This window comes from Bos taurus, chromosome 26, assembly GCF_002263795.3.
Source record: "Bos taurus isolate L1 Dominette 01449 registration number 42190680 breed Hereford chromosome 26, ARS-UCD2.0, whole genome shotgun sequence".
Taxonomy (NCBI): Eukaryota; Metazoa; Chordata; class Mammalia; order Artiodactyla; family Bovidae; genus Bos; species Bos taurus.
The window spans coordinates 28106247-28130153 of record NC_037353.1 but is presented as its reverse complement, the minus strand read 5'-3'; the positions used below and the strand labels follow the sequence as shown (position 1 = coordinate 28130153).

General features: G+C 42.3%; 1 protein-coding gene across 5 annotated transcripts in view; it reads left to right on the top strand.

Moving 5' to 3' along the window:
• Nucleotides 1-309: 309 nt before the first annotated feature.
• The window catches only part of SORCS1 (sortilin related VPS10 domain containing receptor 1), a 576630-nt gene continuing 553032 nt past the window's right edge, over nucleotides 310-23907 (top strand). For 2 of the 5 annotated variants that reach the window (XM_024985735.2, XM_059881920.1), the window contains exon 1: nucleotides 310-1352. In XM_024985735.2, coding sequence (XP_024841503.1) covers nucleotides 795-1352 — 558 coding nt within the window. In that variant the 5' untranslated portion in view covers nucleotides 310-794. 5 annotated transcript variants of the gene reach the window in all.

Genomic DNA, 23907 nt, shown 5'->3' with positions numbered 1-23907 from the left:
AATCTAAGAGTGATAAACGATGAAAAAATCCCTCAGGCTACACGCACACACACACACACACACACATCACACACCCGCGATATTTTAATTACATCATTCTCTGCTGATGCTGGGACACACACAGTTCCCAAGGTAAGGTCAAGATGCCAACTCGCTGAGACTAAGAAGAGGAGAAGCCAACTCATCCCTATTCTCCAAACTGAAAATGACCAGAGGGGGGGATTTCAAAAAGAAAGAAACAGCCACAGAGACTGATAGAAACAATAAAACAGGAATAGGAAATCCCCAACACAGTGACCACTCCGCTGGCCACCCCCACGGGAGGGGCACTCTGGCTCAGCGCAGAGCTAGGCGGCTGCCGGCGCGCAGAGCGCGCGGAGGCGAGGAGCGGGCGGCGGCGGCGCGGGCGAGCCCAAGGGGAGGGTCGGTGGCTCATCCAGTCCCCGCAGCCACCCGCGCGCAGCGCAGCTCGGGAGCGGGACGCGGCGCTCAGAGCCCCGGCAGCGCCCACCCTTGCTCCCGCGTCGCGCGCCAGCGCCCGCTCCGCCCGCGACTTCAGTTCGGCTCCACCCCCGCGTGGCGGCGGCTCGCTCTGTCCGAACCCGTGCTCGGCACCAACCCAGCCCGGGCAAGCGGCCGCCACCTGCCTCGCGCCGCCACGGCCCGCCCCCACCGCGGCCCAACTTGGATGGAGTTGGGGTCCTGAGCGCCTGCCCCTCGCAGCCGGCCAGCTGAGAGCCCTGCACCGCCGCCTCTGGTCCGGGACCCCTTCTCCGCTCCTCTCCGCTCCCGCGATGGGAAAAGTTGGCGCCGGCGGCGTCTCCCCAGCCGGGCTGAGCGCGCTCCTCGCGGGCGCGGGGCTCTTGGTCCTCTGCGCTCCGGGCTCCTGCGGCGGCGGCTCCTGTTGTCCCCCGCGGCATCCCAGCGCGGCTCCACGCTGGGCTCCGACCCCAGGGGGGCTTCCTCACCAGGGACCGCGAGGCAGAGCTCCTGCTACGCCCCTGCCCCAACTCGGACGCCCCCTGTTCGCAGTGGCCCCCGGAGACCGAGCGCTGTCCCTGGAGCGGGCCCCGGGCACTGGGGCGTCGGTGGCGGTTGCTCCACGCTCTGGCCGGAAAAGACGGAGTGGAGAGGATCAAGAGAAGGCTGAGCGAGGAGAGGGGACGAGTAGAAGCCCTCGGGGAGTGCTAAGGGACAGAGGGCAGCTCGAGCCTGGGACTTTGGAGCGGGACCCGGACAAAGCCACTCGCTTCCGGCTGGAGGAGCTGAAACTGACCAGCACCACGTTCGCGCTGACGGGCGACTCAGCACACAACCAAGCCATGGTCCACTGGTCTGGCCACAACAGCAGCGTGAGTAAAATGGGACTGAGGGCGAAGGGGTGAAAGATGGAAAGGGTTAAAGTCAACTGTGTGATCAGATGGAAAATTTGGGGAAATGAGGTTTGGGGACTTGAAAGATGCTGCAAATTAGTCTTCCCTGCCCTTATCCCCAAGGAGTTAAATGCCACCGACTAGGTGATTACCCCCACCCCTTTCCCAGCAACACCGGAGCCCTCTCCAAACCTCTAACAAAGCTTCTTACAGGGCAGGCAGATCCCTGTTTCCTGCTTCTTTGGTCTCATTGGTGTAGGATGGAGCCAAGACCAGGCAAACAAGAGGGGCTTAAAGTATTCTGAATGCAGAAATGAAAGGGTTAAATTTCAGGAAGCCTCCTGTTCCCTCAAGTGACTTTCCTTTTACTTGATAGACTTAAGGTTGAGAGCAAGTAAGATTTTTTTTTTTAAGTCTTAATTTGTAGCCTTTTAATTTTATTTTTGTGTAGAGCTCCTAACCCCTTGTTGCTAGCACAGAGGAGAAATTCAGTGGATAATGAGCTGCCCTTAATGCATTCTGTTTCTGGGGACCAAGTGGATGCAAGTTTCAGGACGGGAACTCTCCAGCATCTTCTAACAGCATCAGCCAGTGTGTTTGGAGAGCTGGGGCTTTCCAGCCTGTGAATGAGTGGTTGTTCTCTGACTTGATCGGTCCCAGGAAGATCAGATATATCTCTGTGACAACAACTCCCTGTTCTCCTCCATTGCCTGACCTCCTGTAGTGAAGAGCTCAAATGAAGACTTCACTCTTGCTTTATTAAAGACGGAGAGGGATTGCTGGATTTCCAGGAGGCTGATACTTGGGAGGGGAGCATGGTTGCAAGTCCATGAGCTGCGGCCAAATCTGGGAAGGTCTTAGATTTTTTGAAAAACCTGAATGTCTGGGATCTGAGGGAGCTATTCCAACTTAAACTGCACCTAGAAACTTCAAGGAGCTGAAATAGTTAAGAAAGAGCTTTGGGGGTAATAACTGTAGGTGATTTAAAAGTATGGAAACTTCTCCATGTTGCTGTTAAGCAGACAAGAACATAGAAACCAAGGACGGTAAAATGAAAAAGGAAAATCAAAGTCTCAGCTTCTATTGGATTACAGAGATTGTTGTATTTGTACTATGCACAAGCTGTGCACCCTGGTACATTTCAAAATGTTTTCAGTTGTGATGTAATTGCCAGAAACCTTCCCAGGGAAGTGCCACTTTAGTAAATTGTGTTCATTGTCAGCTTTTTTAATGAGAGTTGTGAACATTTTAAAATAAGAGCCTATCATTATGGATTCCTTGGGTACATAGACATAAACTGTATTAAACCAAATTGTGATAAATAATATTTTGTATCATATCTCTGAGAATATCAGCATGGCTTTCCCTACAGTTTAGCCTTTATGACCAAAGCTATGGTGCCCAGGACTGGTTTAATCAAATAATTGAAACTGAAATTCTTTTCATTCAAGTTCTGGAGACCCTTGCCCTCATTCCTTACCTTAACTGTCATATCTTTTATATCATAATCACTAAAATTAATCCCCCAATTTGAACTTGAATCTTCTTAAACTGATTAAATAACTTTTGCTCTGTTTTAAGTGATTAACTCAAAGCCCTCAGCTTTAAGACGAGATTTTAAACACATCAGACATATTAGATCTTGTATCAAGAAGTAAAGGACCTTGGACTCAAAATATTTCTGGCTTTTAATGTAATTCAAGCCGTAAAATATCACTCACTCATTAGACCTCTACTTTAGTTCACCTCTTGAAAGATCTTGGAAAGAGCAAGAAAAGGAGAGTACATCTTTGGCAAATTTTAGACTCCATTTAAGAAATGCTGCCAAGCCCTGCTGGCCCTTTTTAAATGGTTCTTATAAACCCAGCCAGGCTTATGGGTTAGGGCTTGGATGGGTGACATGTAAAGAAGTTGGAGATGATGTAGGAAATAATCAAAGTGCTAAAAGTTGGAGCATTGAAATCATGTACACTAATGAGATCTCTATCCTAAGTCTTCATTCTACAAGGTCACACCTTCCATCCCTGCCCACTTACATGCAAATTGTTGCAGTTTTTTTTTTCAGTGTATGCATATAGGTAGTAGAGGAAGAGAAACAGTGTTTGATCAGGATCTGCCACAAAGCCATCCCAGATTCCTAGGAGAGAGAAAGTTTAAAATATTTTTGAAAGTAAGGAAGGTGGAAAGAAACTTTTCTGGTCAACTTTGTGATGTGAAAAGCAGAGTGGAGACCCGAGTTCTAGTTCAACCTTTTTGTGGTTTGATCCTGACAAGCTGATTGCCTGAGCGTGGATTCACTCATGTCTAAAACAGGAGGGGAGGATACCTGTCAGATTCATTACTGAGAATTATGTGCCAGGATATACTTAAGAGGGCGTCGTGACTGTAGTGTATACATCTTTGTAATTCTCATCTCATGGCTCTGCACGTTCCCCCAGAGCAAGAAACCCACTAACCTAACTCTAAGGACAGCAGTGAGTGGGGGAGGGGGGCTCTCATTTTCTTCTCTTTTAACTGCCATCCCTTATAGATCCACCTGCAACCCATTCAGGGCCAGAGGCAATACACATCCTCTGAACCTGTCTCACCTTTAGCTAAAAGTCTTTGCTAAGTAGGGCTTCTGATGACAATAACACCTGCATTAAAGGTGTAAATGTATGGTAATTATAGGCTGCCTGTCAAACTTGTGAAGAATTCTGGATCCTTCTCGCAACTCTTTCCCTTCTCCTTCCTGCCCCCTCCTCTGTTGGACTTGTGCAGTTGGGTAAAGATATGACTGTTTTGCCTCGTCTGTGGGTGTGATGTGATTCCTCTGAGCTGCAGTCTAGCTTGATGAAAAGTGTTGATGAAGTTGGTAGAACACCTGGGGGGATCTTTTGGCATGAAAGGTGCTGGGTATGAATCATTTGTCATGAGCTTGGTGTCGTAAGCAAGAACATATTGTTCCTACCCTACTCATCCAAGGCATGCTGTGCCCTGATCTAAATTTACAGAGTAGTTCTTAGTTTGTTAAAATATATATTTATCTTTACATATGTATGGTGGGGATGTGTTTATTCTTTATGTCCAAGGAATTTTAAAGTTCTATACTCATTAATCCTTACAATATCCCTGAAGCAGGTGTCAAGTGTTAATATCTCTTTTTCATATTTTTATGCTGGAGTCAATTTGAATATTTTAGTTCACTCTCTTGTCCCTTTCTCGCTAAAAATAGTGTTATAAGATTTGTTAATAGAGGCTTTTACTTGACATATTTTGCTATTATGATATTTTTAATACTGCATTTATCATAGTGAATGATGATCTGATTGGTTTTTATGTACTTTTTTTGCCTTTTGTTGTTCTGAGACTTGACATTTACTATCCATCCCTAGTGAATAAACTGAGTCCCAGCTTGAGTCAGGTTTTGGGGTAGATGCCTGACATTCATCATTTCATTTAATTTTCACAAGATTTTATGAGTAGGTGTTATTATCTCCATTGCATTAATGAGGAAACTGAGGCTTCAGAAAGTTAAATGATTTGCCAAGAAGATATAACAGTTCAGGGGCAAAACAGACACTGACCCCCAAGGTGATCTGACTTCAAAACCCCACAGAATGATTTGTCTTAGAGACGTTAAGGTGGGCTAGAAAAACCCAGACCCTTGGAGATCTGTATTTTAAAGACTCCTGTCTGGGACAGATTTCATATGATGGTGGAGGAAAGCATAGTCTTAGCTGGAAACTCCATCTCTTTGTAGGAAAGCAGGGACTGTATAACATGTGCCTATCACATTGCATTCTTTACCTTAAAGTAGTGATTTGGCTGTTCTCTTATCCACCCACATCTTCATCTTTACTGAGACATGGGATCCGCACCTGGTGATTCACTGAGCACGAGGTAATGTGCCATCATTCAGCTTTCAGATCTGGTGTTCTTCAGGAATAGATTCCTTTTCTAAGTTAATTACAAATCTGATTTTATAGAGAGGTTGCCTATGAATACTTCATTTAACTATATACTTTGATGTAATTTTTTAAACTTTTTCTAGAGTGAAATGATAAAGGATTTTAGATTTCTCTAGCAAGCCACATAATACCTTCTTCTCTCATCAGTGCTTTATTCTGTTAATGGGTGTTAATGTAGTGTGACATGGAAGGCAATGGGTTTGGAAGCACAGTGGACTTTGAATGTTAGCTGTCCAGTTACCCAGCACGCTGCTTTGAGCAAGACCCTTCAATTCTTTGAGCTTCTGTTTTCTCAACTATAATATGGGGAGGGCACATCTTTTTTTTTTTTTCCCTGAAGATTTGATATCACTTATACAAAGAGGTGGTACATAGCAAGTGCTCAATAAATGGTACTTCTTATTTTGTGTAGCAGAAATACATCTCTCCTGGTAATTAAGACCCCTGGGTTATAGTCTTGGCTATACACAAAAGTTAGATATGGTCCTGATAGTCTATCAAACTTTTGTAGCCTCAATTTTATCCTCTGTAAAATGACATGAATATACCATAACATCACTGAAATCCCTTACAGACTGTAATCCAATTTAAAAAATTTGTCAACCTATAGGTATTTTGCACCTTCTACATCTAAATAAAGTGCACTGGGAGTATTCAAGATTCAGAAATGACTCACTGACCTATACTCTTGACCTATGAATGAGCAAGCCTTTCATTTCACAAGATTCTTCCTTTCTGTGGTTTATATGCATATCTTTAATAGGAAATTAAGGCATTTGAGACCCAAGCAGGCATTCATTTCAATGTAGATTTGCAGCAAAATATAGTTTATTAGGTTTGTTAAATCATGTCTTCAGGTTAAGACCCTTGGTGAAAGTAAAAGTGTTAGTCACGCAGCTGTGTCCGACTCTTTGCGATCCATGGACTGTAGCAAGCCAGGCTCCTCTGTCCATGGAATCCTCCAGGAAGAATACTGGGGTGGGTAGCCATTCCCTTCTCTTTCCAACCCAGGGATCAAATCTGGGTCTCCTGCACTGCAGGTGGATTCTTTACCATCTGAGCCACCAGTATCTTTGAACAAAAAAAATTGCAACCTATTGTGAAATTGGAAAGTAAAGATCCCTTAAGATGTTTTAATGGGATTTTTTTAAGAGTAAATGGACATCAGTGTTGACTTTGAAAATTATGTCCACATCCTTTTAAAGAAGGATCCCAGAAACTCATAAGCTAGGGCAGAGAAGTTGATGCAACTTTCTTATTTATTTCAGAGAATAGTAGTTGCTCATATTTAAGGTGGGCTTGTCATATGGCAGCATTAAGGTAAGAAGCTTACACAAATTATACAAAGTATCATATTTACTTTTAATTCTATGAATGTACATTGAATCCTAATATTTGTCAGGCACTGATAGTAGGAACATATGTGGATTGATGCATAAGGATGAGAAAAAATGATACCTGCCCTCAAAGAGCTTTCAGTCTACTACCTAAAGAATGCCCTGAAGAAGCAGCAGAAGGTAAGTGTCCTCTGGGGTATCAGATGCTGTAGGAGTTCATAGACAGGTTAGACAGGCATCTTTTGTCTTGGGTGATCTCCAAACTTTATTGCAAAGTAGGTGCTTCAGCCGAATCTTAAAATGCAGAGAAATTTTTAATTAAAAGACAGATATTATTACAAGGATATTTTGAGCTGAACGGATGGCATGAGTACATTTGAGAGTGGAGATGTAAAAATTCCTATTTATATCAAGGAAATTAACCTACGTTAAATGTAAACTATGTTTACGATTTTAATCTTAGAAATAGTTTCAAAAATATGATTTAAGCATATACACACTCATCTCCTAGTGAGTTTGGCTGTATTCCAAGCCCAAATAGAAAATATTAATAAAAACCTGTATGGTCACTTGAGGGCATAACTGCCCTTATTTGCACATTAAATATCAGCTGGATTCATCATTGTTTCATTTTTACCCTGACATTTTTCACATGTAGTTTTCACCAATAGACTTTTGTTTGTTTCTTTTAAGTTCTTGATTAGAAATATCACTGGCTGGGCTGCCTGGAAGATAAATTAATTGGGCTTCCTGACAGCTTCTATTAACTAAATGTATGTAAAATATTTGTCCTGTCTTTGTGTATGTCTCAATTACTGTCATATATCTCTGGCTGGAAAGGTTGGTGAATGCACCTGTGTGTCCTAGAGGGGAAACTAGCCAAACGGTATCCCTGGAGTGGCCAAAGGGATGGCAGAGAATAGGTGTGGTCAGTGTGAGATGGAACCAGGCTCCATGAAAGGACAGTGGTTACTCCCGAGGAGGAGTGCGCAGTCCGCTCCTACGGGATGGATGCAACAGTCACATGGTTGGTGAGAAACAAAGCTGGACTCTTACCGTGCACGGTTTACAAGGAAAAAGAGAGCCTATTCTAAAATGTAGGTAGGGGGAAAAAAAGACGTCAATGCTCTGCAGGAACTCCTACATGAAATTTTGCATGTATATGAAAGATATTGTGCCTATTTCTATAGCACTCCTGAATGTTGTTATACCACTTTAGACTGGTGATAGCCCTTTTCCTTTGCAAAATGCCTCAGTTTTCAAAGATGGGAACATTACTTCAATGACTTCAGTTTTCATTCTTACAACAGTCCTAGGAGATAGAAAAGACAAATATCATCCTCATTTCTCAAAGAGGGAAAGTTGGTATTAAGCGGGTCTGTTAGTGGAAAGGGAGGGTCAAAAATGTTTTGTCACATAGCACGACTGATTCTCGGCTTGGAACGCCACTGGCTTTCCACAGCCAGGAGTTAGGACACAGCTGCATCCAAGCTTCCCAGCTTGCCTCAAGCCCATGCACCTGTGTCTGCAGTGGTTGCCATCCTGGGGTGAAATATGAATTGACCATGGAGCTCCTGAGTTCTAGGCTCAGCTATTTGAGTTATTTGGCCTGAGCTTCAGAGCAAGTGGCCTGGTCAAAAGTCATGCTCTTGGCATTGTTTAAATCTTTTAAAAGGGACCCTAGAGGAAGATGATGGGACTTTTCTGCAAGTAAGGTCTCCAGCAATAACCTTCAGCAATAATGGTCTACCATGCATGTTCCAGTGCTAATGATCTTCAGAGGTGAGATTACTTATTGCTGGGCTTATTGCAGCAGGCACTTGCAGAGAAAAGGGGGAGAGCCATCTCTTCCACCTCTTTAATTGCCTTATGCCTATGAAACTAGTTGAAAATAATACTAAGTATGGTCTCACTCAAAGGAATCTAGAGCTTCAACTTTGGGGAGCAGCGGTAGTCAAACTGAAGGGATGCCTTGTTGACTCCAATGGATTTTATTTGCTCAAGGATTATAATAGAGTTACCAGCTATTACTGCCTTTTCTACTTCTTCTAACTTTTGGGTGTGGGGATGAGGTTGAGATGGGAGAAGGGAGCAGAGGAGAGTTTGCCACATACTAGGGAGATTGCTGGGAGAAATATCAATAACCTCAGATATGCAGATGACACCACCCTTATGGCAGAAACTGAAGAGGAACTAAAAAGCCTCTTGATGAAAGTGAAAGTGGAGAGTGAAAAAGTTGGCTTAAAGCTCAACATTCAGAAAATGAAGATCATGGCATCCGGTCCCATTACTTCATGGGAAATAGATGGGGAAACAGTGGAAACAGTGTCAGACTTTATTTTTCTGGGCTCCAAAATCACTACAGATGGTGACTGCAGCCATGAAATTAAAAGATGCTTACTCCTTGAAAGGAAAGTTATGACCAACCTAGACAGCATATTCAAAAGCAGAGACATTACTTTGCCAACAAAGGTTCGTCTAGTCAAGGCTATGGTTTTTCCTGTGGTCATGTATGGATGTGAGAGTTGGACTGTGAAGAAGGCTGAGCACCGAAGAATTGATGCTTTTGAACTGTGGTGTTGGAGAAGACTCTTGAGAGTCCCTTGGACTGCAAGGAGATCCAACCAGTCCATTCTGAAGATCAGCCCTGGGATTTCTTTGGAAGGAATGATGCTAAAGCTGAAACTCCAGTACTTTGGCCACCTCATGTGAAGAGTTGACTCATTGGAAAAGACTCTGATGCTGGGAGGGATTGGGGGCAAGAGGAGAAGGGGATGACAGAGGATGAGATGGCTGGATGGCATCACTGACTCAATGGACGTGAGTCTTGGTGAACTCCGGGAGTTGGTGATGGACAGGGAGGCCTGGCGTGCTGCAATTCATGGGGTCGCAAAGAGTCGGACACGACTGAGCGACTGATCTGATCTGATCTGATCTGAGGGAGACTCTCTGCAGCCAGATAAGCTATATTGATTATAACAGAAATCGCTGTTAACAATAATAGCATAAATAACCACCAGTTTAGTGACCAGATTCCCTGGAAGTACATTCTGGAGCATCGCCATGTTATTTCACTTCATCCTCACACCAGTCTTACACACTAGATATCATTATCCTTGTTCTAAAGCTGAGGAAGTCAAGGCTTAACGATTTGGTCCGAGTTCACCCAGCTCGAAGTTGGTGGCAGTGATAGAATTTGATTTTTGCCCTTTCTGGCTCCAGAACCTTTTCTGTTTGATCATGCTGTCTCTTCATCAGGGTTTACCTCTGAGTTTCTTTTAGAGATAATTCCATAAGTCAGTGCGGAGAACTGTGGGAGAACTCTTGGCAAGAGTGCCCCACTTTGGGGTGCTTCCTTTCATGTCACCCCGATCTGAGGTCTGTGACCTGATATACTTTACTTGGAAATAACCTGCTCCATGATGGAGCTTGATCAAAGCCCTCCTCTCCACTTATCCTGTCCCCAGGAGTGGCTTGTCTGGGGTTATTAATATGTGTTACCTTGTTATCTGGGAGGATGTGTGGATGTGCTGATTGGTTTCTCCCTGCTGGCTGATGACCCATGAGTGACAGTGTGGACAACGTGAACAGTCTTTAAGGGAGGTGCTAATAAGAATCAGGTTTTCAGACAACCAACTAATCATGTTGTGCCCTGAAGCCAGTGAATTGATGCCTGCAGTGGTCTTCCCCTAATCAGACTTGCAGAGGCTATTGAGGCACAAAACTGTGGGCCGTGGATCCTGCTCCAGAGCCTGTAGGGGGAGGTGAAAAGCAAAAGGTCTTTCCCTATCTCTGCCCATTCCAAAACACACTCTTGATTAAAATCATTAAAGGGGAGAAAAAGCTATTTTAGGCACGGTTATCACTTTGCTTAGAAACCTATCTGCAGCCCTGTTTACACTGCCATGCATTTTGCTGAATTGACAGAGGATTTCTTAACTGAGTGGCCATGGGCTCCCTCCTTTGGCACCTAGGGCAGCGTTTTTCAATTCATCTTTTTGGGACCTGCTTTTAAATCTGCTGATGGGGGCTGGGAATCTATGTTTTTCAACACAGATTTTTCAACACCCTTAGGAACACTGAAGTTTGAAAATAATTTTCCTAAAATTTGTGTGTGAGTTTTGGGGTCTATGAACCCCTTCCGTTGTCTGCACAATCTTAGGTCAGTACGCTTTCCTTTTCTGCAAGGAGAGCTGAAGCCCAACACTTTAATCACCTGCTCAATGAAAATTATGTCCCCAGTGGTGAGAGCCTGGTGGAAGGCTCTGTAAGAGAAAGAGAGAGAGAAAATGGCACAGCACAGGTGCCCCAGGCAGAGAAAGATGGTGCCTTTATGCAGATGGTGATGTTTCTGTCACTGAGTCTATCCTATGCAGTTATCTTTCCTGGATGTCCATATGTCCTTGGGCAAAACAAGTGGCTAAAAGAGTATATTGTAAATATGACATAAGATTTAATGATTGGTTTGAGCTCCTGTTCCTAGATACCTGAACTCTGGTGGTTAGCTTTGTAACTTTGTGTCTTAGCTGCCTCATGTGTTTAATGGGAGTAATAGTGTGTCCTTTCTCTATGGTATTCTGATGGGTAAAAGAGACAACAGATAGAAAAATGCTGAAAATGGCATCTGCCATATAGCAAGAAATCAATAAAGGTTACCTATTATTATTGTTGTTATCATCATTATTTTGTTAGTATTACTGTTACTAACAATGCTTGAGTATGACTTACTAAGAGATGTTTGTAATATGTTGCTCATTGCTTCTGTTTCTCCGTTCATGTTTTTGTTTTGTTTTTTTTTTTTTAATTCCTGTTCCATTTTCTTATGATGATGCCAGGACTCTCGTCTATTTGTCATGCCTTTCATCATCTCTAACTATTTGCACATGCTAGTCATTGTAGGGTTCCAGACCAAGTTTCCAGTGTGTGAGTGGGAGGTTGGTAGTTTATACACCAATAAGCGTTTCTCTGACACCAGTTGCATGTCCAATGCTTTAATACTGACACTGTCTACCCAGAGGTCACATCAGAGTTCACAGGTTAAGGACTCAGTCCCACAAGACCATGCCCCACACTTCCCACTTCCAAGGTCAGCCCCAATCCAGGTGACCACCTGCACTTCGGGCTGACAGGTTATAGATGGGAGGCTTCAACAACTTCCTCTTCGTGTTTGTTTAATTTGTTAGAGTTGCTCCCAGAACTCAGAGACGCTTTTTACTTACTAGATCACCAGTTTATCATAAATGAATATAACTCAGGGACAGTAGATGGAAGAGATGCCCAGGACAAGGCATGGGGGAAGGGTGTGGGGCCTTCCTGTGCTAAGTGCACCACCCTCCTTGATCTCCAACTATTCACCAACCCAGAAGCTCTTGGAACCCTGTCTTGAGTTTTTATGGAGGTTTCATTACACAGGAGCAATTAAATCATTGGCCACTGGGCATTGATTCAAACTTCTGCCCTCCTCCCCTCCCCAGAGGTCATGGGGGTTGGACTGAAAGTCTCAACCCTCTAATCACATGGTTAGTATTTTGGCAATCAGCCTATACCCTTTGTTGTGGTCCAGAGTCACCTCATTGACATCTCGTCACAGGCAAATCCAGGAGTTGTAGAAGTTCTGTGTCAGAAATGGGGACTGAGGCAAAGTAATATAGTTTTATTATGAATCACGACATCACGACTAGCTTACTAAATATTTACTGTTTTGTTTGATATTTCCATGGGAAAACTGGCTTTCACCTAGAAGAGACAACTCATGACCTTCCATATGAGTGTTTTAGAATATTCAGCCATTAAAAGATTGCTTATGTGTCTCATATATATATATATATGAACCTTCCACAAAATATATATATGTAAATATATGTATATATAAACCTTCCACAAAATATAAGAAAGGGGAAATAAACAAATATGTAAAAATAAAATTTAAAAAATAGTACAAATGTAAGTGCGTCCCAGGTGACTCAGTGGTAAAGCATCCTCCTGCCATTGCAGGAAATGCAGGTTCAATCCTTGGGTCGGGAAGATCCCCTGGAGGAGGAAATGGCAACTCACTCCAGTATTCTTGCCTGAGAAATCCCATGGGCAGAGGAGACTGGTGGGCTACAGTCTATGGGGTTGCAAAAGAGTCGGACACAACTTAGTGACTAAACAACAACAACAGATGCAGGCCCCACAAAGTGTTTCTTCTTTTTTTTAATGACTGTGTTGTTCCCTTATATATCCCAAGACCCTAGAAATATACTTAGAAGTGGCTCAATACTTTACAAAATATTATATAAAATTTCACTTGTGTATAGAAATAGAAGGAAGGTATGGTTCAAAATGCGTGCCTACGATTATGAATGCTAGAATTGAAGCTGATTTTGTTTGCCCATAGTTTTGGTTTTATTGTTTTCCCATAAATGTGCATCGCTTGGTTATTTCTAAAGGTTATTTGAGAAATGAAAAAAAGAAAAAGAAACAAAACAGGAGAGAACAAGCAAGTTTGTGAACTTGGCCTCATCAGAATTGCATTCCAGGCAAACTGAACTAGACAAAGAGGCCACGTTCAAGTTGCCTGATTTGCTGCCAGTCACTGTTGTTGGAAAGGAGCTGGTGCCCGGGTTTTGTTTTTGTTTTGTTTTGTTCGAAGCTGCAGGATCACTCACACCTCTCTTCTAGTTGTGCAGCAGCAGGGGCTTCAGGACCATTTGCATATCGTCCTCTTTGTAGATTCCAGACAAAGAGATCTGGATAATTTCACCTACCTGACTATACTCTGGGAAATTCGAGTAACTTCTTCTCTCCAATAAAGAAGCATGCCTTTTATTTGCATGTCAGTCTCTTTCTTGATCTTGGGCTCCATCTCTCTATCATATATGTTTATATTAGTGCATGCATCAGAGTTGTGGGCATCTCTGTGTGTTCACAGCACTGGTGTCTTTAAGTTTCCTCTCTTAAAAGTGAACTACTAGATGCTGCTGTATGGCCACAGTGAGGATGTTCGCTGATTGTGAGAGATGAATGGACAGGGATCTCCAGAATGAGGAAAGAGAACAAAGAAACCAAGAAGAAGAGATTGAGAGACAATGGAAACAGTGAGATGGAAAAAGAGAAGGAATAAGGGAGAGGACGAGAGAGCACGAGACTATGATAGAGGCAGAGAGAGACAGAGAGCAAGATGTAGACAGGAAAAGTGGACTAAGAAAGAGGATTATAAAGAGAAGATGAGGTGCGATGAGCCAGTGGCACTGTGGATTGAGAAAGGAAAACAGAGGGACAAAGATGGGCTTGTAACCAAGGCGTAGAGACAGAGTAAATCAGAGAGTTAGAGATCAAAACAAGAGAGGAAAATGTCAGTGAGTGGAGAGAGAAGTAGTGAAACTGAAAGTTTCTCAGCAGCATCCGACTCTTTATGACGCCATGGATGGTAGCCCATCAGGCTCCTCTGTTCACGGAATTCTCCAGGCAAGAATACTGGAGTAGGTGGCCATGCCCTTCTTCAGGGGATCTTCCTGACCCAGGGATCAAATCTGGGTCTCCTGCATTGCAGGCAGTTTCTTTACCATCTGAGCCACCGGGGAAGCCCTGAGTAGAGAGAACTTGTTATCAATTCATAATGTAGAACTAATTTCTACCTAGTCTGGCTGTATATTTCCCACTATAGTAACAGCACACCTCTGGCCTTTGCTCTGGAGGTTTTCACACCCAGCCGGGTCGTGTTGCTAGCAGCGGCCCGTCTTGCGTGCTGGATAGCTTTTAGAGCCAAATACGCTGGTGAGTGGAGTGTGCAGTGGAAGAGGTGCATGTAGTGTTTATGTATTTTGAAAAACCTCTTAGATCCCATTGGGGAATAGGACTGATGGTCTGGATGATAGGCAGCTTCTAACCTTTTCTTCTATACTAGTCCATGCTATTTTGAATTTTTAACATGGGCATGCATTTCTTTAATAATAAAAATCCTAAAACATGTTTTAAGTGGTTGACGTGTCAGCACGCTACTGAGTGCTGGGAATACAAGATAAATAAGACCTGATCTTTACCCTTGAGGGTGCATATTCTTGTGGAAATAGACAGACACATAAACAGATAAATAGCAATTTAGTGTGGTAAGTGCATAATAGCTATAGTAGAATTCAGTGCAAAGTGCTATGGGAGCGAAGATGAGTTGGGAACAATTAATGTTTTTCTGGGAGTGGAGGCAAGGCTTGAGGAAATGGCATTTAAGCCAGGTCGTTATGCAAGGTTAAGAGTTTGCAGACAGAATAGGGCTGGGCAGGAGGTAAGGCCACTCCTACCCATTTTAAACTCTCCAGATCTTGAATCAACAAGCTGTGGTTAGAATGGTACTTTCCTTCATCATCTCAGTTCCCAAGATGTTTGGAATCAAAACTCACAGTGTATTTTGGTATCAGGTTAGACACCCCAGTTTGAAATGTCCTCTTAAGTACTTGGTCTCAAACTGGCCAAAGGAATCTGATTTTTCCAAAGGGTGAAGTTATTCACCTGAATCCTTTCACAGCCGTGAGTGCCTGCCTATGCACACACGCAGACGCACAATTTAAAATGATTTCTGTCTTTTCTAGTCACAATAGAATTTGACTAAATAAACACTTGAGGGATTTTTCCTTGGTCATTCTGTATGTTTTAGTGTTCAAAGTGAGTGTTTATGTCATTTTCTTGATCTCGCTTCCCTAGGCAATATGTGGAACTCATTCAGAATGAGTTGGATGGTCACCACTTAGGATTGCAGTGTGATTATTCAAGGCAGTAGGGGAAAAGAGTAGACTATTCCATGTCAGGGTCATCCGGACTTAAGTGGTTATGCCTTGCAAAGAGGACATAAAGTATACATAAAGTAAATACATAGAACATTTCCAAAGAATAGATTTGGCTTTTCACTGATTGTTCCCTTTACCTCCTTCTTGTCCACAAAGAAGAAATAAGATTAAAAAAAGAACGTAAGACGGTAGCTGGTGAGGAAAGGCATGGCTAGAGTTGAGGGAGCATGTGTCCTTAGAACCAGAGCACCACTTCATAAGTGCTGGAAAGACACTTCCCTGGACTTTGAGTTCTGCCCTTTCCACGGATATAACTTTCAAACAGACTATGGCTTGAGATGATGTTACAATATCCAGATCTGCCTCTGAGGTATCATGATTTAGGAATTTTTTACTAACATTTTGTGCTACTGTAGTAGATTAAATGACTCAGGAATTTTATCATTTTGACAGAGAAGTGACTTGGGAATGATTTTTTCAGCTGATAGCAAATATGTCCTTAGATATATAAATGGCTATCCCTAAGAGTAGGATAAAATCTGCTATGATCTGAATGTTTGTATGTTGAAACCTAACTCCACATTGATGGTGTTAGGAGACAAGCTTTTCAGGAGGTAATTATATTATGAAGATGGAGCCCTTATGAATGACATTCAGTATATGTAAATGTACTTAATTTCTCAGTCATGTCCGAATCTTTGCAACCACATGGACTGTAGCCCTCCAGATTCCTCTGTCCATGGGGATTCTCCAGGCAAGAATACTGGAGTGGGTTGCTATGTCCTCCTCCAGGGGATCTTCCCAATCCAGGGATCAAACCCAGGTCTCCCACATTGCAGATGGATTCTTTACCATCTGAGCCACCAGAGAAGCCATTAGCACCCTTATAAAAGTGACTTATGATGCTCCCTTGTCCTCTCTGTCACGTGAGGACACAGCAAGAAGGCACCAGTCTATGAATTAGGAAGGGGGCCCTTACCAGATACTGGATCTTATGACATTTTGATCTTAGGCTTCCTAGACTACAGAGCCACAGAAAGAAATGTCTGTTGTTTATAAATCACTTAATCTATGGTATTTTCTCACAGGTCTGAACAGAATAAGACAGGCTCTCTTCCAGTCACCTGTTTGTTTAATTTTATGTATGAGACTGTCCTTGATATTCATTTAACTTAAAGCCTAGGGAAAAAGAAGGAAACATTATATTTGCCTTAAAAGCTCACCACCTTTAGAAAGTACCTGAGTACCTCATATTCAGCCTCAATGTTGGTCTTGAAAATATCTGTAAAGAAGCAACAATAATTTCCCATTTGAAAATTAATATATCTTTCCTTTGTAGGTGAGGTTTGCAGTAGTTTATTTAAGGCAAGGGTTGACAAACTACACCCCATGGGCCTAAAATGTCCTATTACTGAGTATGATTTTTTTTTGTAGTTTTAAATGACTAAGAAAAATAAAAGAGTGATATATTGTGACACTTTAAATTTTTTGATACAAAGTTTTATTGGAACCTGATAATTTATTGTCTACAACTACTTTCACTCAAAACTGATAAAGTTGAGTAGTTGTGACAGAGACTGTACAGCTCATTAAGTCTCAAAACTTTGTCCTCTGGTCCTTACAGGAAGAGTTTGCTGATCCTGATTTGGGAAATTGGAGGTAATTAAGCCGTGAGGCACAATAAGATACTGCAGATGCCATTGTTTCATAGGCATAATACTCTTAGCCACTGGAATTCCCAGGCCCAACACGGACCTTTCATTCTCACGTCTTGTCCCTTTGCTCATACTGCTTCGTGCCCAGTTAAATCTGTTTCATGTGTTAAGTCCTTCCTTGGATATTGCCTCCTGAGAATTTATCCATTACTTCCAAGGAGAAGCGATACCTGATTCTTATGAAAAGAGATCTTATGCCCTGTTCAATCACTAAACATCATCTGGTTTGTATTCCAGTTAATGGTGAACTCCTTGAGGGAAAGACTGCAGTTCATTCATTTTTACATACCAATATCTGGCACATAGGAGATGCTTGATAAATGTACTTTAAAATATCAAAACACTAAAGCAGTATGCTGCTGCTGCTAAGTCACTTCAGTCGTGTCCGACTCTGTGCGACCCCACAGACGGCAGCCCACCAGGCTCCCCCATCCCTGGGATTCTCCAGGCAAGAACACTGGAGTGGGTTTCCATTTCCTTCTCCAATGCATGAAAGTGAAACGTGAAGGTGAAGTCACTCAGTCGTGTCCGACTCTTCGTGACCCCATGGACTGCAGCCTACCAGGCTCCTCCGTCCATGGGATTTGCCAGGCAAGAGTACTGGAGTGGGGTGCCATTGCCTTCTCCAAAAGCAGTATAGTATTGTTTTATTGACACTTTTTACAGTCGGGAAGATAAATGGTCAGTATTAAGACAGCAGGATGATGGGCTTTCTGGCTATTTTTCACTGTCTCAATTCCTAAAGTATAAACTATGCAGATTACCTCATCCGAATAATTCTAGTATGACCCCAGTGTAGAGAGATTGAGATAGAGATTGAGAGTGAGAGGGAGAGACATGCAGAGTCACAGCTTTCTCATAGCAGGAAGGGTAGGAATGCCTCTTAAAGAGTTCTGATGAGCCAGCTACCAGGATGCTCTGATGGCTGATGGACAGTTGCACTGTCTCAGGCCTGAAGGGGAAAATGCCTTCATGCTCTTCATTTAAGTAGCTGGACTGAGAACCAGTCCCCATCATACATAAGTCTCAGAAGAGCCAGAACATTTGAGAAAAAGATGAGCAGTTATTGCATTGTGAAAGATAAAATTGTGTTGTGGTAATGTACTGAAATAAGAGCACCATGACAATGAGAAAAGAATTATGGTTTAAAAAACTGCGTGGTCCTTCAGGCACATTTACCTGAGAGGGTAACTTGAGCCTTGCTGGCTTTTCCAAGTGAGTTTAGACATAATAAGATTTCAATTAAAGGTGGGTGAGGACTGCTATTTATCTAGGGCTCAGGCCTAATATGATTTTAACCAATACGTGTTGGGTGTTTGCAGTGTGCCAGGCACTATTCCTGGTAATACACATATTAGTAACAATAGGGAGTAAATACTGTCATTATCCCCATTTTAGGAATAAAGTAACTGAAAGATGGGAAGTTCAGTAACTCACCCAACATCACAGGGATAGCAGAATATAGAATTGAAATTTAAATCCAGATAGTTGTGATCTAAAAATTCTCAGCTCTTGGACATTATATTCTACTGCATTTAGGACAGTATGGTGTTCTATCTTCAAGTAGCTTCACATTTTTCATGTATTCAGCCATTCATTACTGAGTGCTGAATACATGGCAAGCATATGCCAGACACTGGGAATTTATTCGTGATCAAACCCAGTGATAGTCCTTTGACTGAGAGCTTAGTGGTCCACCTGCTAACTCTACACGGTCTGAGAGGTTATGATCCAGGAGTATTTTTGAAAAGTAAACTTTGCAGAATTCTCAAAACTTCCTCATTGCTTAGGGGTTAATTGAAAAAGTATAAAGGAAGAAAACTTTTTTTTAAATTAGATAAGTATTATTGAGCAACAGGTAGCATGTTGGTTGGCATGGTTAAGATAATGCAAAAAAATGTATTCATAGAAATCTGTATCTAAATAAATAGAAACATTTACAGTTCTCTTTATCATGGACATTGACAAATTAGTATTTGTGTGTATATGAAGGACAGTTATATGTCCACACATATTTGCTTCTGCCTCTATAGCTATATCACAGGCATACTTATACCTATAGCTAGATAATCTCTTTCAGTGCCTTTGCATTATTTTCACATTTTGAGTCAAATTCTGTTCTTTAAGGATATAATAAAACTATGGGATATATTTTCTATGAAAACCAAAATGCTTACCTCAGTTGTATGATGAAGCAAACATTTTATGTATAGATTAAAAAAATGATAAAACTATTTCAAACCTAGTAGTAGCTATAAGCACTGAATTAAAAATAGAGTTCAAATGAAGTTATCTAGCAAAGAATTTGGGATCTTTGCTTTTTGCTATAGTTCCTTCTCTCACTTGGAAAATACCCACTTTCTATTTAAGACTGAGAAAGAAGTTTTTCCTCCAGATCAAGGATTGTTTAAGCTGTATTGTGATGTGTACAACCTGCTGCATTTCAACCTAACAGCTAAGTTGTCTTAATTCATTCAGAACAAATTTGAATGGTCTGACCTTGATTTATTATTAAAACTAACTTATAGCCAAGTTGTTTGTGTTTTTAATAGACTTTCTTATTTTTAGGACTGCTAGCATTTTCTTTATGCCAAACTGCTTGCAAAAGCATGGGCTTCTAATTAAGACCTATCATCTTTTTTTGTTAAAACATTTGGTGCATGCTGGTTCATTTTCCTGCACAGTAATCTCATACTGGACAGAGTTTCTTAAAATGCAGTATCTGTACTGTGATAGAGACAGAAAACCAGAATAGTAAATGGGCTTTGCATCCTTTTGACAAGACCATTTCTGCAACCTGGGGTGACTGACAAAATATTTCCTTCCCAGAAGTTCTTGGTCTCTGGCCTTCCTCCAGTCTCCTCATTTTCTTCTTTAGGTGATTCAATTCAGCCACATACACTTCACTATTTCTGGTAATTCAAATAACTTGTACCATTAGGGAATGCCTAGTGTGTTTGCCCAGGATTTTCCTACCAAACAATCTGCTTTATTCATTGCTTGCCCATGTTTTAACACCACCTACCACCCACATCAGTATTTATCACATTATTTGCTGGTGGATATGAGCAGAGAATTTGGAATGCTTTTCACACCTCCCGCTTCATCCACAGAAAGACAGAGATTATCACCACTTTGCAGAAGAGGGAGGTAGATTAAATAGCACCAGGTACCCTGATGGCTTAATTCTTAAAAAAAAAAAAAAAAGGCAATGCGGAAAGGCTTGGCATACTGACATAGCTGCTCCTTTCTTTTCGAGAGGTGATGTGGATATTTGTCACACTGTGTTCTTATTGTCCCATAAAAAATGCAGGCGAGGAAACAAATGCAAAATTCCTCTGTGTCTCTTCTGTGATACTATTGTTTCTCAAAAATCCTGGCCACTCCTACACAGAAGAAAACTGATTAAGGGGGAGAGGAATGTGCAGGAGTTCAGCAGGTGGAGCTGTTCTCTATGAGATGGCGCTGAACCTGGCTTCTGCCTTGGGCTGCAGCCACCCACTGCTGAGTGCAGCCTAAGCCAAGGCCACAGGCTCTTATTTGTTTGGCAGAGACAAACTAGCTGCAGGATCTTGTTCTGTCTTTAAATTCAGGTCGTGTTCCACAAGGGCTTCCCAGGTGGCTCAAGGGTAAAGAACCCATCTGCCAGTGCAGGAGACACAGGTTTGATCCCTGGGTCGGGAAGATTCCCTGGAGAAGGAATTGGCAACCCACTCCAGTATTCTTGCCTGAAGAATCCCATGGACAATGGAGCCTGGCAGGCTACAATCCATAGTGTCACAAAGAGTGGTACTCAACTGCGTGATGTTCCACAAGTGTATGTCCTTGTATACAATAAGATGGGGACAGGATTTGTGTGACTTACTCTGTGGCTGACCATTCCGGTACTCATCATCTACAGTCAGTAAAGTCTTAATTAAGAGGAAGTAGAGGGTAGTAATTAAAAATATAGGCTGTGGTGCCCTGTACTTGTTTTCCGTTTACTGACACTGTGCTTTTTGTTGTCGCATGTAAATCGTACCATGCACTTAACTGTCTGGTGGAGCTGAGAATATAGAACTAGTCCTCCTCTCAAATGGCTTACAGTTTAAGGGGGAATAAATAGTTAAAATACAACTCGTTAAGTGCAATACATACAGAGGAGAGGAATTAGCCAGTTGATAGTGGGGCGAGGTAATGATATTAGCAAGGACTTCCAAGAAGAGGTAGCATATTGTGTCCTTAGTAAACAAAAAGGGATAGATAAGAGTTTTCAGGTGAAAAAAAAAAAGTAGAAAATGTGCTATGTAGACATGTAGAAATCCCTATGTAAGGATTGACACATGTGGCAGCTTACAGGCATGAGAAGGAATAGCCCATCAAAGATATGGAATGGAAGTCAGGGGAGGGAGATGAGGCCAGATACTAAGCTGGCATCCTATCACGGAGGGCCTTGCAAACCAAACTGAAGGGACCAGGGAGAGGCCTGATGAGCATTTCAGTTTGAAAGAATTGGATAGATTGGATGGGTGCAATATTGGAGAAAGAGAGACTGGGTGGACAACTCCTTGGAGAACCCATTCCTCCACTGCTTCCATTTGAGAGGTACTGAGTGGGCAGCTGGTGCCTGACCGTGGATGCTGGTGGTGCTTGGTGACTGTCACACATACTTTTCCAAGGTAACACTACAGAGGGCAGGACCAACACCCACAGTCTGTCAATCACAAGATGTGCATCATCAGTTGTGAGATATCTTGTCTGGTATACACTTTGCAAGGCCAGAAGCTAACTAGAGGGAAGCCTGTGCTGGGAGTCAGGGTGCCTGGGTGTGGGCGCCTGTGCTATCACATGTGCCCTGTGTGCCCAACGAGAGTCATTTTAGTTCTCTGGGGCTGTGTCCTCCATTTTAGAATGAAAATGTCAGACTGCACAATAGCAAAGATCTCACCCATTTTATAGACTTATAAACATGACCCTACTTATGATCTAGTGATGAGAAGGACTTGAGCTGGTATTTAAGAAGAACTTGAAGAAGAGCCCCAGGGGAAACTGGAATTTAGACAGAAGTACTAACGACTGAGGAGACTTTGTAGGGATAAAGTATGAATTTGAATCATGCAAAAATATTTTCCTATGGGTCACTACACACTTGAGTTCAGTACAGTTCAGTCACTCAGTCGTGTCTGACTCTTTGCAACCCCATGAACTGAAGCACGCCAGGCCACCCTGTCCATCACCAACTCCTGGAGCTTACTCAAACTCATGTCCATTGAGTCGCTGATGCCGTCCAACCATCTCATCCTCTGTCATCCACTTCTCCTCCTGTCTTCCATCTTTCCCAGCATCAGGGTCTTTTCAAATGAGTCAGTTCTTCATATCAGGTGGACAAAGTATTAGAGTTTCAGCTTCAACATCAGGCCTTCCAATGAATATTCAGGACTGGTTTCCTTTAGGATGGGCTGGTTGGATCTCTTTGTAGTCCAAGGGACTCTAAAGAGTCTTCTCCAACACCACAGTTCAAAAGCATCAATTCTACACTCAGCTTTCTTTATAGTTCAACTTTCACATCCATACATGACTACTGGAAAAACAATAGCCTTGACTAGACCGACCTTTGTTGGCAAAGTAATGTCTCTGTTTTTTAATATGCTGTCTAGATTAGTCTTAACTCTTCTTCCAAGGAGTAAGCATCTTTTAATGTCATGGCTGCAGTCACCATCTGCAGTGATTTTGGAGCCCAAAAAATAAAGTCTCTGTTTCCCCATCTTTTTGCCATGAAGTGATGGGACCGGATGCCATGATCTTAGTTTTCTGAATGTTGAACTTTAATCCAACTTTTTCACTCTCCTCTTTCATTTTCATTAAGAGGCTCTTTAGTTCTTCTTCACCTTCTGCCATAAGGATGGTGTCATCTGCATATGTGAGATTATTGATATTTCTCCTGGCAATCTTGATTCCAGCTTGTGCTTCATCCAGCCCAGAATTTCTCATGATGTACTATGTGTATAAGTTAAATAAACAGGGTGACAATATACAGCCTTAATGTACTCCTTTCTCTATTTGGAACCAGTCTGTTGCTCCATGTACCATTTTAACTGTTGCTTCCTGAACTGCATACAGATTTCTCAAGAGGCAGGTCAGGTGGTCTGGTATGCCCATCTCTTTAAGAACTTTCCACAGTTTGTGATCATCCACACAGTCAAAGGCTTTGGCATAGTCAATAAAGCAGTAGTAGATATTTTTCTGGAACTCTTGCTTTTTCAATGATCCAGCGGATGTTGGCAATTTGACCTCTGGTTCCTCTGCCTTTTCTAAAACCAGCTTGAACATCTGGAAGTTCACAGTTCACATACTGTTGAAACCTGGCTTGGAGAATTTTGAACATTACTTTACTAGCATGTGAGTTGAGTGCAATTGTGTGGTAGTTTGAGCATTCTTTGGCATTGCCTTTCTTTGGGATTGCAATAAAAACTGACCTTTTACAGTCCTGTGACCACTGCTGAGTTTCCATATTTGCTGGCATATTGAGTGTAGCACTTTCACAGCATCATCTTTTAGGATTTGAAATAGCTGAACTGGAATTCCATTCCCTCTACTAGCTTTGTTCGTAGTGATGCTTCCTAAGGCCCACTTGACTTCACATTCCAGGATGTCTGGTTCTAGGTGAGTGATCACACCATTATGGTTATCTGGATAATGAAGATCTTTTTTTGTAAAGTTCTTCTGTGTGTTCTTGCCACCTCTTCTTAATATCTTCTGCTTCTGTTAGGTCCATGCCATTTCTGTCCTTT